The 17,175-nt window shown below is 42.8% G+C and overlaps 1 protein-coding gene across 3 annotated transcripts in view; it reads right to left on the bottom strand.

Annotated features, from left to right (window-relative positions):
- Nucleotides 1-9,792: 9,792 nt before the first annotated feature.
- RCOR1 (REST corepressor 1) overlaps nucleotides 9,793-17,175 on the bottom strand; it is a 127,033-nt gene continuing 119,650 nt past the window's right edge. For all 3 annotated transcript variants that reach the window (XM_078853389.1, XM_073349705.2, XM_078853390.1), the window contains one exon: nucleotides 9,793-16,484. In XM_078853389.1, the coding sequence (XP_078709515.1) occupies nucleotides 16,443-16,484 (42 nt within the window). In that variant the 3' untranslated portion in view covers nucleotides 9,793-16,442. The remainder of the gene's footprint in view (nucleotides 16,485-17,175) is intronic.

Below are 17,175 nucleotides of genomic sequence, written 5' to 3'. Positions count from 1 at the left end.
GCCTAATAGAGTGCAGAGATCACAGCTGAGAGGCGGCAGAATCAATCTGGATTTCCAGTTGGATGTGCTCAAGGATCAGAAAGTGAGTTTAGCAGGAGCCCCCCAGGAAAGCTTTCTTTCAAGCATTTAACATACTGCTCTACTTGTTGGGCAAACGTTTAATCCCTTATTGCACTTAAAACATTCCTGTGTGCTAGGATACTAGCTTTTGCCAAATTCCCCAAACAGTCAGCACATCCACAGATGCACATTTCATTCCTGCTCAGTAGTCTTGTGTGAACAACATACAAAGAAAGGAAGTCAGTTTCATTGATAAGAGGGAGGTTGCTACAGCAAAACCCTGTTAGGCTGGAAGGTAGAGGAGCATCTTATCTTTAAAGCAGATGGAATGAAGGAAACCCATTAGACCAGATATTCCAGACAGTATCTCTGGATAACGCCACCACCAAAGATAAAAGAACGCCCTCATATCACAACCACTGCTACCATTCACCATGCTGTTGAATGATACAAGAGTGATTCAAGGTCTGGAAAACATGAGAGATTGTGGTGAGAGATTTCAGATGCTCAATCTGTTTCATTTATCCGAAAGAAGGTGAAGTGGTGACTTGATCCTGCTTTACCAATATCAATAGGGGGCACAGATTTCTGGTTGTAGACTGCACTTTGGCACAATGAGGTCCAGTGGTTGACAGCTGAAGTTAGACCAAACTGGGGTAGTAATAAGGCACGCCTTTTAAAACAGTGAATGTAATTAATCAGGAACAACTTGCCTAGGGACTTTGTGGGTTCTCTATCACGCGAGTCTATAAATAAAGCCGGAGTGTCTTTCAAAGTGATATGCCATAGCTCAGATTCTGCCACATCCTGATGTAACCAGTGGTAAATTCCCCTCACTGTTAACAACATGTCCCTTACTTCCAGTTTTGATTTGTCTAGCTTCAGCATCCAGTCACTGGATTTTGTTATACCTCTGCTAGACTAAAGAGCCCTCCCTCTGCTCTCAAAATTCTTCTCTCCTTGTAGGTACTTCTAGATCATGAATCAAGTCACTTCTTTGATAAGCTAAATAGATTGAGCTCCTTTAGTCTCTCATGGGCCTGAAATCATTCTTGTAGTTCTTCTCTGAACCCGCTCCAATCTTACCAACATCCTTTCTGAAGTGTTGACACTGGAAATGGCCAAAAGAGGACTCTCCCCCATAACTGCAATTTCAAGATGAGCCCAATGATTGCTTTCAGCAACTTGAAGCAATTTCTGAAAGCACAACAGCTAAGGGACTTTGTGGAGTTAACCAAACATCCCCCACAAAATATCTCTTTCCTCCTAGAAGCAGACTGACTATTAAAATAAATAAATAAATAAATAATAATAATAATAAAAAAAAAAAAACCACCTATGCACTTTCCTAGCAGTTCCCACAAAATTCCTCCTAAATCTTTGCTGGAAAAGAAACTTCAGACAGCTGGCATGCACCCTCTTTTGGCCCCCTGCCACACGCATGTGCCTTCAGAAAGCTTCTGCAGGCATTAATCAAACACTACGGGGCACACAGTTTTCACATACTAATTTACTTAAACAATATGTTACTTTGTCATCAAAACTGAAATATCTTAAAACAGAGCAGAAATTATGCCTCTTAGGAATAATTAGTGTATCAGAAAAACAAAACAAATCATGCCGTAGCCCACATAGATGATTGACTCTAGGGGTTCCTGTACAAAAACAACTCATTCAGAATCAAAAAACAGTCACACATTAAAGAAAGTAAGACACTGTTCTCCAAAGCCCCAGCTACTCCAGGAAAATGACCTGCTGCTGCTAATTGTTGTGAATGGGTCTCCTGAATGCAGGCAGAAAAAGGATTTTCTGCAAGCATATGCAGTGGACAAACATTTCAGCACCGATTCAGAAATTGTTACAGGGCTGAAGGGGCCAAGTCAGATATCGGGTAGAATCACATCACAATCTGACTTTATCAGTCTGCTGAAAATGCTCCCGTCTACACCAGCACCTCAAATCATTTTCAACATTGATTCAAGGCACTTGTCACTGACCACTGGACATCATCAGTGGGTCAGGTTCTTGTGCAGACTGGGCTTTGGAGATCTGGTTGATATAGTTGCAATCATTACGCTCTTCCTGCTTGTCCTAAACCTGCTCTTTAACTCTAGACGCAGTAACAAAACAGGAAATGACTGGTGTGTTTTCAATGCAGAGCTGGAAAACTCTTAACGTGGACTAACCCATCCACGTTCATCTATTCTAGTTGCTTCTACTACTGCTCCATAGTAGGTCATAGTAGGGGCTTTCATAGCTCAAGAACCAAGCCAGTGGCGGTGCCTCCTACCAGCACCTCAGTTATACAAGGACACTGTAGAATTTGAGATGGCTAAAGAACCAGGCCTACAGCGAGGTCTCTTCCCAGAACACCTGACAGACAGCTGGAGTCTTAGTGCCGTGTACTCACTGCAACCGTAGAACATCTCTAGCAGCATTTAAGTACGGACCCACAACCTTCATGTAGTCTCTGTGGCACATCACCATCCTAGTCAGCCATACTTCGAACCAGCCAGAGCCAAATCCTGCTCCCACTAAAGCTAACAGCAGAACTCCCATTGACTTAATAGGGCAAAGTTCCAGTCCCATGCTACATTTTATACATATTTCCCGCTACCAGACAACTGGGCTAAGTCCATTTTCTCCTTCCTTCTACTCAAAATAAGCAACACTAACTTGTCCAGCGCTTGTGTACTTGTACAGCGCCTAGTGAAATGGCATCCTGATGTGGCTAGGCCCTTTTGGATGCCTCTCCACTGCAGAAAGAAAAGGAGTACTCATAAGGTGCCACAAGTACTCCTTCTCTTTTTGCGAATACAGACTAACACGGCTGTTACTCTGAAACATCTCCACTGCAGAGAATTCTGCACTACAAATGTCATGAAATACTTTTCACCCCACATACACAATTGTCAGCAGGCGGCTGCACAATATTTGCTCACAGGCTTTTGCTACAAAAAAATAAAACTAGTGTGGCAATCCAAGTGTTACACAAGCAGTTGGATACATCCTTCCTACGAGCAGGCAACTCCTAGAATTCCCTAGCCGTGAGCAGCCTTCACGATTTTTTCTCACTGACACAAGCATCTTCTGCATTCAGCTCTCAGGCAAGTTAACCTTGGTTTGAGTTCTGGCCCAAGCAGGCAGCCATTTTAGCTTTCCTCCACTGTATAAGCACAGTAACAATGTTTGGTAGTGCTCTGAATTCCACAGGACTGCCCCGCTACTCTTAAGTTATGTCTGCACTGCATGCCAGTGGAGTGGTGTGCGTCGGATACATGTAGCTACACGCCACAACAAAAAGCAGGTTGCATCTGCACTGCAGCGTGTAGTGACGTGTGTCTGTGAAAGACTCTGGCAGGAGGGCGGCAGTGGGGAAAGGCTCCAGCAGCAACTTGTGACGGGCTCCAGCCGTGGGACACTACCCTGCTAAAAACTGTACTGTAGACAGAGGAGGCACTGCCTGGGCGTGTAGACAGCCATGTAGGGTACATATCCACAGGGTTCGGGCGTGTCTTTACTTGCCCAAGCCGTGCCTCACCATCAACATGCTATTTATACCCATGCTGGGGGCACTGTACTCTACCTGCCGCTGTAAGGAGCGTGCAGTGCAGACCGACCGTAGAGGTTAAAAAACAAATTTCTAACCTGTGGTGGCTCATGTCTGAAGCCTTTAACAGAGGTGGAGGTGCCTGAGCTTTAGCAAAACTTCAGTCCTCTCCAGTATTTTAGTAAAGTAGGTGTGGTTAAACATGGTTTTAAAACATTCCACGTAAAACCTACTTCCTGTCTCAATGGATCAGATTTCACTTTACTTACAGCAGAACCTCAGAGTTTCGAACACCTCGGGAATGGAGACCATTCGCAACTCTGAAATGTTTGTTACTCTGAACAACACATTATGGTTGTTCCTTCAAAAATTTACAACTGAACATTGACCTAATGCAACTTTGAACTGTTACTACGAAGAAAAAAATGCAACTTTCCCCTTTTTTTTTTTTTTTTTTTTAGTAATTTATGTTTAACTCAGCACTGTACTGTATTTCCTTTCCCCCTCCCTCCTTTTTGGTCTCTGCTGGATTGCGTACTTGCAGTTCCAAATGAGGTGTGTGGCTGACTGGCCAGTACGTAACTCTGGTGTTCATAACTCTGAGGTTCAACTGTACTATTGTGGTGTCACAATCCTGTTTCCACACAGACTACCTCTGAATTTCTAAATGTAAAAACACAAGCAAAAACGCTCCGCTGCTTGTCAGGACAGCTTCATATATGATAAAGCAGCAGTAAACGAGACACACCCTCTTTACTGCCCTCGTGTTCCCATGTCACTACTGAACCCATAGAGAATAAAGCAATTCGACCCAAGAAAAGGCTATCACTAGAAGACAAAACACTGCAAAAAGTGTGGGCTGAATACAAATCTAATCCTCTCCCATAAACCCTCAGTGCAGTGTAGCTTTTTGGAGAGTGTTAAAGATCAAATGAAAGCAGCATCTGGTTGAGACAGCATTGCTGATACCTTGCTGCCTTCACACACAGTATGCTAATTTGGTCCCTCGTTAGACAGTGGAGAAGCAGAGAAGTGAACAGGCCATTAGTAAGCACAAATTCCTGCATCTTTTCCTGTCAGGTTTCTGCCTAGACCTTGATACTAATGAGAGCAGCTGATTGGTAATCATCTGAGATAGTGTTTGCTGTAAAGTTAGCAGCAGCCTGGTCCAATTCTCACTGAAGTCAATGGAAAGACATGTAGTACAACAGGGACTTGTATGAGCTCCTATGTTTAGTGCCTGCAACATTCATATCCCTGTACAATACACAAAAATAAAGACTGTTCCTGCTGGGGGCGGGGGAGGGCCCTTACGGTGTGTCTATACTGTAAGTGGGCTCCCAGGGCTGGCCCTTGCCAGCTGACTGAGGCTTGCAGGGCTCAGGCTAAAGGGCTGTTTAATTGCAGTGTAGATGTTTCAGCTGCAGCCTGATCTCTGAGACCCTCCCTCCTCTAAAGGATAGACACAAAGATGGCAAAATGCCTGGCAAATCTAGAAGAGGGGAGTTTTATTCTCTCACATAATTATAAACTCACAGGTGTTTTAAGTGGTTTGAAAAAGGAAAGAATCTGGGAGAAAAAGAATAAGCACATTCCATAATTAAGGGGCTATTGGGCAGTGTACAATACTGAATAGATAAGGTGTTATGTTGTCAATAGTTATTTACTGGGGCTATCTTCTTGCATCCAGATTCTAAAGTGAGATCTTAGGGGCCTGAGCAGGACACCAGCATCAACTGCGAACAGTACACAGAACATCGGAGCTACAACCACCAGAGTTATGAACTGACCAGTCAACCACACGCCTCACTTGGAACTGGAAGTACACAATCCTGCAGCAGCAGAGACAAAAGACTTAATTTTTTTGGACAAATTAAGGAAACTGTTTAAATGAGCGGTTGTTTCATTTAAATTAAGATGGTGAAAAGCGCCGCTTTTCTTCTGCATGGTAAAGTTTCAGAGCTGTATTAAGTCAATGTTCAGTTGTAAACTTTTGAAAGGGCCACCCTAACGTTTTGTTCAGCGTTCCGAACAGCCTCCATTCCCGAGGTGTTCAGAACTCTGAGGTTCTACTGCATGTGCAATATAAAAGGCATTGGAATCCAGCGGGCACGGGAGGGGAAGCTTACCCTACAACGCTTGCAAATGAACGATTAGTGCATCATGAAATAGAATTGACTAGTTCAGTGATTCTCAGACCTCTGGTTCAAGAGCCAAAAGAGCCACAGCGGTGTGAATTCATTGTTTCATTTACTATAGTACTATAGATTCATATTTAAACAGTATGATGGGAAATATTTAGTTTATATATTATTCTCACAATAAATAAATTAATAATGTAGTGCAAGCTGATAATTTGTTAACGTAGTAATATTGGTTATTGGCTAATTAAAATTGATTGGTTAATAATTAAGTCTCTCAGTGTTTTAATATCATGTACTGCAAAGACCCACAGGAGACACTTTAAAGAGTTACTTGTGGCACAAAAGCTGCCATCTGAGGGTTACTGGCCTAGTTTATGCTCCCTTTATGGGATGGCCGTGACTAGGTGACACTTTGCTCAAATTATTCAAGGAGTTCTACCAACCCCTTAAACTCCCTTGTTTCTGGTTTGCTATTTGAAAGCAAAGCTGTATTGCTTAGTTATGATTAGTCACATAAGTAATGTGGCATTTTTTGTTCTCCAAATAGAGAAGAACTGATAACCTAACTTCAAGCATGAAAAACTACAGATACTGCAACTCCAAAAAGAAAAAGAAAAAAATCTATTTTATTAGGGGCATTTGAGAATCTTAACATTCACTTTCTATGAACATTTATTCCAGTAAAACTTGATTGCACAAGTGTTTGCAGGAAGAGACCATAAAAGGGGGGCAAACATACACCTAAAACAAAGTAGTTTTTGTTTTGCTTTTGCAAGGGCTGATGACAGTACCAAGGGAACATTTGGGTGAGAAAAAACTGAACCAGCTTGTTAATGTTGGGTAGACTTGAGAATGATCCTTGATAGGTTGGACCAGATTTACTGTATTAGTGAAATATACATTTTTCTGACATGGATTTCACTTCCAGGCAACTAAAATATAGGACTATGGAGAAAGGAAAGTACTGGGCCCAATTTCCAAACATGGGCACCTTAACAAAACATTCAGTTGCTACACTCACATGTTGATGAGCATTTATTTGCAAACATGGCTGTTTTATACACTTAAGTACAGATTTCAGCATGCAACATGGGACGAGGGCACCTTGGAAACTCCAGAAGTTTCCAGACAGACATACTCTCAGACTTGCACTGGTACAGCTCATCTTTAGCTCCTTGATTTGTGTCGGGGGACAGTTAACAACCCTTCCTAATGAAAAGTAGATGGAGCAATTCAGCTCCGAGTGAGAGAGATTAATGATCGAGGCAATCAAGTCCACAGGACCCACTGGCATGTCAATTTAGGAAAGCTCAGCATTAAGTAATTACTGAAGTAAAAAGGTAATGGAATCCTCTAACAACCCTCTTCTACATTAGATGAGTTTTTTTTACATATAAAAATATCCCACCAGCCCTCACCAAAATACCAAAGTGAATGGCCCTCTCCACAGCTTGCTCATGGTGGCATAAAACATATTTGACGGTCTTTCTGGTTCAGTTCTAGAACGAAAGAACAAAAGATTTAGGGGCTTCATCAGACACTTTATGCATGGAAACTGGAGTATTTCATTGCATAAAGCTGTATTGTTTTGACAATAAGTTAACATCTGGGTAGTGAGGTTGATAAGGCCTCAACAGCAAGCTAGAAAACACTAATGGATTCAGTATTTCCAGTCTCTACTCCATCTCCTACATGAAATCCTGCAAAGTGATTCTAACACTCTCAGTGCTGCAACATTTTTCACTTCAGTTTCATTCTCCAGCTTCCATTCAGTCCTTTCCACGTCTGCCAGGGGGATGTATGTGCGTGGTTTTTTAAACTGACCTTTTGCATACATGCAAACTTGCACCAGCTTCAAGATTAGATAAGCTATTCAAACCAAGTTAGCTAAGCCAACACTAGTTTGTATGTCGACAATGCTCAAGTCTTAGTGAGACTAGATAAATAAAAACTACAGTAGAACCTCCGAGTTACCAACACCTCGGGAATGGAGGCGGTTCGGAACTCTGAAATGTTCAGAACTCTGAACAAAACGTTATGGTTGTTCTTTCAAAAGTTTACAACTGAACATTGACTTAATACAGCTCTGAAACTTTACTATACAGAAAAAATGCTGGTTTTAACCATCTTAATTTAAATGAAACAAGCACAGAAACGGTTTCCTTACCTTGTCAATTTTTTTTTAAAACTTTCCCTTTATCTTTTTAGTAGTTTACATTTAAACACGGCACTATACAGTATTTGCTTTGCTTTTTGGTCTCTGCTGCTGCTTGACGGTGTACTTCTGATTCCAAATGAGGGGTGTGTTTGACCGGTGGGTTCATAACTCTGAGGTTCTACCGTATGTAGGGAAATAGGCAGTTTGGAACACTAAATCCACTTCCAGACAGGAAGACCAATCTGCTTCTCTTTATTAATAAAGTACATGCGATGCATTTTATACTGGCAATATGCAAATATGTCACACACATACAGCACTTTTCCTCTATAAGTCTCTGTGTTTTACAAACAGCAGGTAAGCATTACCTCCACCGCTCTGCATGTGGAGAAACTACGGCACCAAGGTAAGTGACTGCTCTGTGATCATTCATAAGTCAGGGGCAGAGCAGGAGAAAGAAGCTGGAGTCCTTAGCCCTAGTATAGTACCCTATCCAACGCACTATGCAGCTTTTCTTTGCATTTTATATGCTCAAAGTACTGTGTAAAAATGTTGACATTGACTTTACTCACCAAAAGCCAAGTTTTGCTTCTATTAATTCCCCATTTCTTTTACCTTTGAACACATGAAGTATATTTCCCACCATCTTCGAGATCAGGCAGATTTTAAAAATCAGTAAGATAACATTTAGGCTCCTTTTAAAACACTGTCCATTTATATAACTGAACATTAGCAGGCTCTCTTTAGACATTGTAAAGCAGGAAAAGGGGTAAAACTAATTTCCCCCCTGCAGACATGCACAGGAAGCAAACACAGCATTTTGCTTTTTATCATTAATTATGCTGGGTTTAATGTATGCAGCCAGCCAACAAGTTCCCGGTCATTTGTCCCATACAGATACACAGAACTGTAGGAAATAAAGCTCTAATTGCCCTGTAATATACGGTGCGTGGTTTCTCCAGTTTATTAGTGTTTTGCTCTGTTTCCACTGTGAATCCCCCTCCTTTGCATGGTTCTTTTTCCCCCCCAGAATTGGGAAATAATTGCCTCTCTCTGCAATCAGTCCAAAGATTCTTCTTCAACCGCTATTTATAGCGACTCAGACAGCAGTGACGAGTTAGTGCAGTCGTTACTATTGGCTTTCAGTGACAAAGGTTAAATAACTAACTATATGTATTTTCACACTGAAATTGGTTTTTATTTTTGTTCACAATTGTGTAAGAAAACGTTATCTTGCTAAAATGCACGTCCAACATGCTTGTCCTTTGTCTGTACAGGTCACAGAACATTTGGAACATGTTGCATCTTCCAAACATCCAGTTAAATGCTGAATACCCTGGGGAATGTCCCACCATGGGCCAGATTTTGGCTGCCTCAGGTGAATGTTTGGGGCTCCCCCAAGGGACAGCCAGATTATTGACTCGTGTGCTTCTTGAATGCCAGTTGTGGCAAGGGTTAGCATTGCCAGATGATCAATGGCAACACACATGCAAGGGTTGTGTGGAGGTAAGTAGCAGGAGCATGATCAAGAGGGAAGAGAAGGAACACGCTATACCTCCAAAAAAAAAAAATGGAGGTGCAGCCTCCCCAGGACTGCTGCCAGAAGTCTGTCTCCCCTGCACGCCAACCATCTCCAGTCACTGTAACTGGTGCAATGCACCTCCTCATTTCTCATCCCCTTATGTGGATTTGGAGCGCTAAGGGCCCAATTCAGCTCCCATTAAAATCCATGGAAAGACTCCCATTGAGCTGACGGGGAGTTGAATTGTGCTCCATTGTCACAAAATAGGCCTGTGCATGCATATTATATAAGTGTAATCGTAGAATTGTGACTATCCAACCAGGCTACAGGTGTTGGCAAGTGCGGTCTTTGAGCACCCACCCCTACACATTCCAGGTTGCCATTTTGTAGCAATAACATCTGTTACTCCATATTTTATTACATCAATGGCTTGAAAAATTTTATTTGATGTCAGCAAACATTGGAAATCATAGAAAAATGAATTGTGTAGAATTTCACAAATGAATTTTCAAACCCCATTATAATTCCTCTTACAGTAAAATGATAATTCAAAAACAAATGTTGCTTTTCAGTGGTTAAGCAATTTTATAATGCTATGAACATTCATCACAGTAAGTGTGCTGAATAATAGAAAACAGGCAAAAAAGACATTAAAATATTACTTACAACAGCATTACAACAACATACTTTCTTCAAAACCCCAACGAGTATTTGATCACTTCCAAAGCTATACAGCATTTCCATTATATTTGCAAACTTAACCTTATACATCTTTTAAATTTTGAAAAAATTCTTTTAAGTAATCTATAAGCAGTTAACAAAATTGATAAAATCTACATAATGGAATACTATACACTCCAGTATAAATTTAATTTTTAGGAGAATATGAATGTAAACACTCATTATTATACAACATGCATAGACTATACTGACCTTCCATCTTCTGAATGGTAACTTTCACTGCAATTGTGCTTTACTATCCACAGAAAAAGCTGCATTAATTCAGGGAGTGGCAGAAAGTGTATTTGCTTCAGGGCATTGCAAACGATCACTAGATTTTGACTTGCTAAAGGCAAGCTGGAGCTAATAAAAATGCAATTTTTTTTTAAAAAGTGACTATTAGGCCACTCAATTTTGAATGGGCTATGAGATGTTCTATACAGACTTAAATATATATCAGAAAAGCCACATCTTGTGACATTTTTGCAGTTCATTGATCTGGAGTTTTTCGAAGTCCTTAAGCTCACAAATCCAGTGTTCAAGTTAGCGTAATGCACAGTTTGGCTCATATTTGGTGTGCATGAATACCAACAGTATATTGGAAATTTTGGGGGGAGGAGGCAAAAACTAAAATGGGTCAAGTTTAAATTTAAAGTGACAATGAGCATATTTTAGTAAGCAATGTTTCAGATGTGTTTGTCCTGGAAAGAAAAACGTTTGTCAGGACATCACTTTAAGAAAAAAAGTTTCATTCTTGTATTAGCTTTTTAAAAAATGATGCTTTTTATTCAGAATCCAGGGGTCTTCCTGGTTGCAAACTTGTAAAAAAAACATTAAGAATCAGTTGTTATCCCCACTGGTATTAAATATATCAAGACACAAATGTTGTGGATGCATTACCGGTTATGGCTACTATGGACTTAAGCGTCTGTTTGTACATTTTTGCTATACTGTTAAGCACAACTGAGGCATGTATTTTTTCCCTTGGTTATAAAGATTATATTACAAAAATTGATCACTGTGTTTCAGACCAGTTAAACACAATATTCAAGTAACAAGGTGTTTTAATGGGTAAGTGAAAAAAGTTACCTAGCACTTTACACAGCTACATAAAAATTAAATAGAACAAATGTAATTTGTTTATGCATATGTAATACACTTATATCTTTAAGATTTCTAAAACTAAAAGTTAAACTATCATTTGCTTTAACGATACCATATTTTTGCACAATAACTTATACTTAGGAGAAGTAAATTCCCATATTCCACAAAATATATATAATTATAACATTCACATTGATAGTTTAAGAAAACAAAATTTAAGTGAATATTACATCTTATGCAGTAATCTTTGTGGACCCTTCTAATCAGAATGCAACCAGTTGATGAATCTAATGCTTGATCCATTAAAAAAAAAAAAAAAAAGGTCTTCATATAAAACAAGACCAAACCATTTAAACTTTCAGAGCTAAAATGATTTCTTGCATTTAAAAACATAATAGGTAAGAGAATAATGAAACAAAGTTAAAAATACAGGGCTATATTGTAAGTATAAGACGACAATAAGATAGCAGTCCTCCAAAAAAAGAATTAGACAACTTTTTTCTTCCTGATATCAAATGAATTATACATGCTATTTTCCATTGGGGAGAAAGCCAAAAACAAAACTTTTCTGATCATAAGTTTGCCAGACTTGGTGGGAAGTGGGAGGTGATCGCGCAAGACCAACTCTACAGGAGACACTTGGGCAAGGTCTACACGACAAACGTTTGTTGGTATAACATCGGTTAGGGGCATGATTTTTTTTAAATGACATTTTTATATAGGCACATGGCCCAGTGATGACACAGTTATCACGGTATAAAAGTGCTTTTGCCAGAATAGTTTATTTTGTTTGGTATGAAGCTAAACCAGTAAAAATGTGCTTTTGCCAGTATAAGCTGAGTCTACACTAGGAGGATTTGCTGGTATAGCTATATGGAAACCCTTTCTAGTGTAGGCTAGGCCTGAGTGCCTGGATCCTTTACACAATAGACTGTGGCTGAATGCATGGCACAGTTTGCAAATTTGCAGTTGTAATTCACAATGGCTATCAGCTATTTTCCAAGTTTTACAAGAAGGGGACTTCCCATTATTCCTAACTTTTGCAGGTCCAATGACAGAGCTACAAGTCTGCATAAAATATCACCACTGTGCTGTCAAAAAGTGGTGTCACTTTAAGGAGTCAAAGGGGTCAAACTGGGAGGGGAGATGGCAGCACTCTTCAGACCTCTAGTCACAGGAAAAGCTCAGCTTACATGAGCTGCCAAAAATCAAGCTTCTCACAGTAGATTGCACAGATGTTCAAAATGCAACCATGCACTCCCCTGGATCTCCTTGATGCCTTCCCTCCCCTCACCCCACAAAAATCAAAAGTGGTGGCACTCTTCCAAATGCACCAAAACCAAGAAATCTTCTCACCCATCCTCTTTCTTAGGCCTTGTCTACGTAAGGGAGTTGCATTGGTTTAATTTTAGTTGTTTTTTTTTTTTAAACCTGTTTAATTATACCAGTGCAGAAAGCTCTTATTTTTGTTTAGTTTAAACCTATTTCTAATTGATTTAAGATGAACCGATTTGAACAGAAATCAGGGAGTGCTCACACCGCCTTTTGCACCAGTTTAAATAAAGGTGTGATTTTTAAACTGATTTAAACTGGTATAACTTGGTTTACACGAGGCCTCAATAAGAAAAAATTAATTATTGGGCAGCTGAGTTAACACTCGCTGAGAGGAATGAGGCAGTTCACACCTGTCAGAGCTTTGGTTCCAGGCTTTCTGTATACTCATCCAGGATATACTCTCCACTGCAGAGTAACTTGGGCTTTTGTATTGTCCCCAACCCCACTGTCACCCACAAACAAAACTCTCATCTGAATTTAGTGATGCTTTAATCCCAGACAAGCTGGTCTGGCTAAGGGTTAGAGCACAGGTGCAACTTTCACCTGGTAACTTAGATGATCAGCACCCAAGTTAGCTTGACCCGAGAGTGAGCAGCCACACCACAAAGCTATTCCCAAGTGCCCTGTCCTCGCTGGTGCTGCACTCACGTCTGGGTGTTGCTAGGACTCTGCAACTAGGATACAGTAGAGGTGGGCAAACTACGGCCCGCGGGACCCTCCTGCCCGGCTCCTGAGCTCCCGGCCCGGGAGGGTTGCCCCCGGCCCCTCCCCCGCAGCCTCAGCGAGCCATGCTGCCGGTGCAGTGTATTAAACTGCTCCGTGTAGGAATGTGCTACTGGTAGCGGTTACGGAGAGCAATTTACTACACTACACCGGCGCCACACTCTGGGCGGCATGGCTGTAGCGCTGCCAGCCTCCGGTGCTCTGTGCTGTGTGGTAAGGGGACAGGGAGGTTGGATAGAGGGCAAGGGAGTTTGGGGTGGTGGTCAGGGGTCCCGGGTGGGCAGTCAGGAAGGAGGGGGGTTGGATAGGGCAGTGAGGGTCAGGGGTTCCAGCGGCGATCAGGGGACAGGGAGCAGAGGGAGAGGGGGGCTGGATGGGGCAGGAGTCTGGGCGGGGAGGGCCATCGGGGGGCAAGAAGCAAGGGGGGGGGCAGATGGGGCAGGGGCACAGCCTCCCCTAACAGGCCCTCCATACAATTTCTGAAACCCGATGTGGCCCTCAGGCCAAAAAGTTTGCCCACCCTAGGATAGAGGCTAACCAGTCACATGCTGATAGTCCTCCAGTGCCTTCCCACCATTCTCCTTGGTGCCCAGGAGGATAGACAAGTTCTCCCACAATTCAGTGGGAAAGAATCAGAGCAGCTCAGCTTACTGCAGTGCAAGTAGTTGTGGGATATGCCCCCAGAAGCCCTAGTGACCCGTGGGGGAGTACAGCATCAGCTAGGCCACAGTAACTCAGGTATGGCTTTGCAATGTGGCTGCTCACACCGCACCAACCTCTTCTCGGGGGGCTGGGGAAGAGCACTGAGGTGGGGTAGACAGAAAATTGGGGGGCTATGCCCCCCTCACCACAAGACCCCACCCTTCTCTATGGCCCCACTCCCTGCTCCTCCTCAGTTAAATGCTGGCCCCACCTCTTCCCCACAAAGCCCCACGCCCTGGCCAAGCTGGAAGCCTGAGCTGGGCAACGCAGGGCAGCTGCTGCGCTGGCTGGTGTCACGGTGTGGGTGGCCACAGCTCTCCCGCATCTCTTGCTGCTGCTCAAGGCCCCAGGGCTGCAGCTCCTCCTCAGCTCCCCACTGCCCTTTGATTGCTCATAGCCTGTAAGGCAGGGGGACTCAGCTCTAGGGCCAACAGAGCCCTTGGGGAGCAGTGAGTGCGAGGGGCCCCAGGAGCCCGGGCTGGAACGGGCCAGCCCAGGCCACCGGGAGTCCTGGATCCACCACCTGCCCTGGGCAGCTCACCCCAGCAGGCGGGAACACAGGCCAAGGCTGCGCTCAGGCACCCCAAATCCCTGCCTAGGCTTATTTCTGTGCTGTTGCTGGCAGCGGTGCTGCCCTCAGAGCTGGGTGGCTAGAGAACAGTGGCTGCTAGCTGGGAGCCCAGCTCTGAAGGCAGGGCTGCTACCAGCAACAGAAGTACCTGTATAAGGTTTCATCTTTGCACTGGGAGGGGTGGCTACAGGGGAGCTAAGGAAAATTTTGGGGTGAGCCTCTTCCCCTTTTAATTGCATATATTGGTTCTGAAAACAAAAGTGATGCGTGCTTTAGAGCAGCAGCTTCGGAACTTCACTGGTTCACATATCATCATCTTAAACAAAACCAAACCAAACCAAACCAAACCTTAAGTGAACGGATGGAACATCAAGCGGATATACCAATAGTGGTACACGTACCATAGCTTGGGAACTTCTGCTTTAGAGGGATTGAAATTGCTTCTAAAACCAAACTGGGTCAAACTTGCAATGATACAGGGAAACCAGTTGCATCTTCCCAGGGCATTATTCTTGGCGCACTAGATCGGTTGTTTCTCAACCTTTTTGATACCAGGTACCAGCTTGCTACCTTCCTAAACTGTGTCAGAGAAATCTCAGGGACCGGCAAGGAGGCTGCCACGGTCCGGCACCAGTCCATGGACCGGTTGTTCAGAAGCATTGCACTAGATCAATCAGATCACTTCCAGGTCCTGTACAGGATTGAGAAAGGGGATCAGAGTGACAAAGTGGGAACAATACAGAACTGAGTGAGGGCAACGAGATGGTCCTTGTCCTCCTCCACACAAGGTCTCCTCCAAGACTAAAATCTACATTTTAGGGTTGCACTTTCACGTCAACACTTCCACTGAGATGAGCAATTTGGTGGCTTTGGCAACCTCAGTGCTCTCAAGAGGATGACGACGACGACACTGGAATAAAGTGACTGTATAGTAGCCTAATTTAAGGGTGGGAAAAAAAGTGAGAAGCACCAGCTAAAGTTGTTTTGACTTAATCCCACGGAGAGTCAGGAAAAAGGAAGTTGTGTGGCACTCAAAAAGTTACAATGTGAATGCCGAATGCCATGGTTTATATATTGTATCTGACAGATTTCAGGTTATGTATTCCCTTTTACACTAAATAAAAGCCATTAAAAATATCCAGGAATAAAACGCTCAACCAGTTAGTGAGCTTTCTACGAAGCAAGAACACGTACAAATACAGCGGAAAGAAAGCATTGCACAAACCAGAAGTGTAATGAGTTACAACTGTAGACAGACCCCAACCTTAAGAATAACCTTTCACATCACTTTGCATTATTTAAGAACGCTTGCTAAACATGCCCTGTAATTGCAGTGTAAGTATGATGCCATTGGCATGTGCATAAGCCTCTCCTTTATAGAAAGCTCACTAATAATAGTGTCATTGTAAGAATAATAATTACTTTATACAGGAAGCAGAGATCACAAGGCCATGCAGCAATACGTACTTATACCCTATGGAGAGGACCAAGTATTATAAGAGCTCCTACTGTGTAGCGTTAGTGTGGGGCTGCTAACACCGGAGTTCCTTGCTGTGCAGACTTGCCAGATTTTACCCACAGGTGTAACTGGTTCTAGAAGTCCCTGTGCTTAAGCAGGATATTGATGAAATGGAGCGCTATCTGGGACCTTTTGAAAGAAAGTCGAGGCAGTATGGAGGAGTGAGGAAAAATTAAGGCAGATGTAGCACAGGACTGGAAGCGATTGCCTTTTTTTGGTAATAGCTGCTTGTCCACATAGATCTGATGCAGATGGCTGTCTGAGGTTTGCTAATACCTGATATCCTGGAAAACACAGTAGTCAAACACAAATTGTTCTAGGCTACACGAGCTTCTCATGAAGCAGATGCATATCTGACATCAAGAACAGAAGTAGCCTAGAGGGAAAAAGAAGAGACATTTGTTTAACTGTACACACACTCTTCCAAACTTTGCTCGAAGTGTAAGATACTGAAAGCAAAGACAGACAGACAACTCTGATATACAGCAAGCAGCGTCCTTTGCTCTGAGATGAAACAGGACTTATTGACTGTAAATAAATAAAGCTAAACTCAGCACTAAGGCTACTTTATCGTCAGTGATTTCACAGGAAGCGTAAAGGTGACTGTTTGCCATGAAAAAACAATTCCAGGGAAAACCAAGGAAGGATGGGTTACTCATCTTAGATGTAGAACTTGTGGCACCTTGGAGACTAAGGTGCCACAAGTCCTCCTTTTCTTTTTGCAGATACAGACTAACACAGTTGCTACCCTGAAACCTGTCACCTTAGATGTGTTGCACACATGCTCCATATGCCTCAGACAAGAATTTTTTCCTTAGCAACGTCTGTCTGGTCCGTGTATGTGCCCCTGCTCTCCTTGTGCTCTGCACCAAGAGAACAAAGGGGGCTGCCAGACCCCCTGCCATTTTGTTTCTTCTCTACTGGCAGTTCACAGTAAGGGAAAACCAGGCAGTGACAAAGAGCACTATCCTCCCCACTTCACACAGGGCCACATAAACACACCTTTAAGAACTCAGGTTACCACAAGGCGAGCAACCCATCCTTCTGTGAGTGACTGTCACTGTGTG

Source organism: Lepidochelys kempii, chromosome 6 (assembly GCF_965140285.1).
Source record: "Lepidochelys kempii isolate rLepKem1 chromosome 6, rLepKem1.hap1, whole genome shotgun sequence".
NCBI lineage: Eukaryota > Metazoa > Chordata > Testudines > Cheloniidae > Lepidochelys > Lepidochelys kempii.
This window is presented reverse-complemented; position numbering and strand designations above follow the sequence as displayed.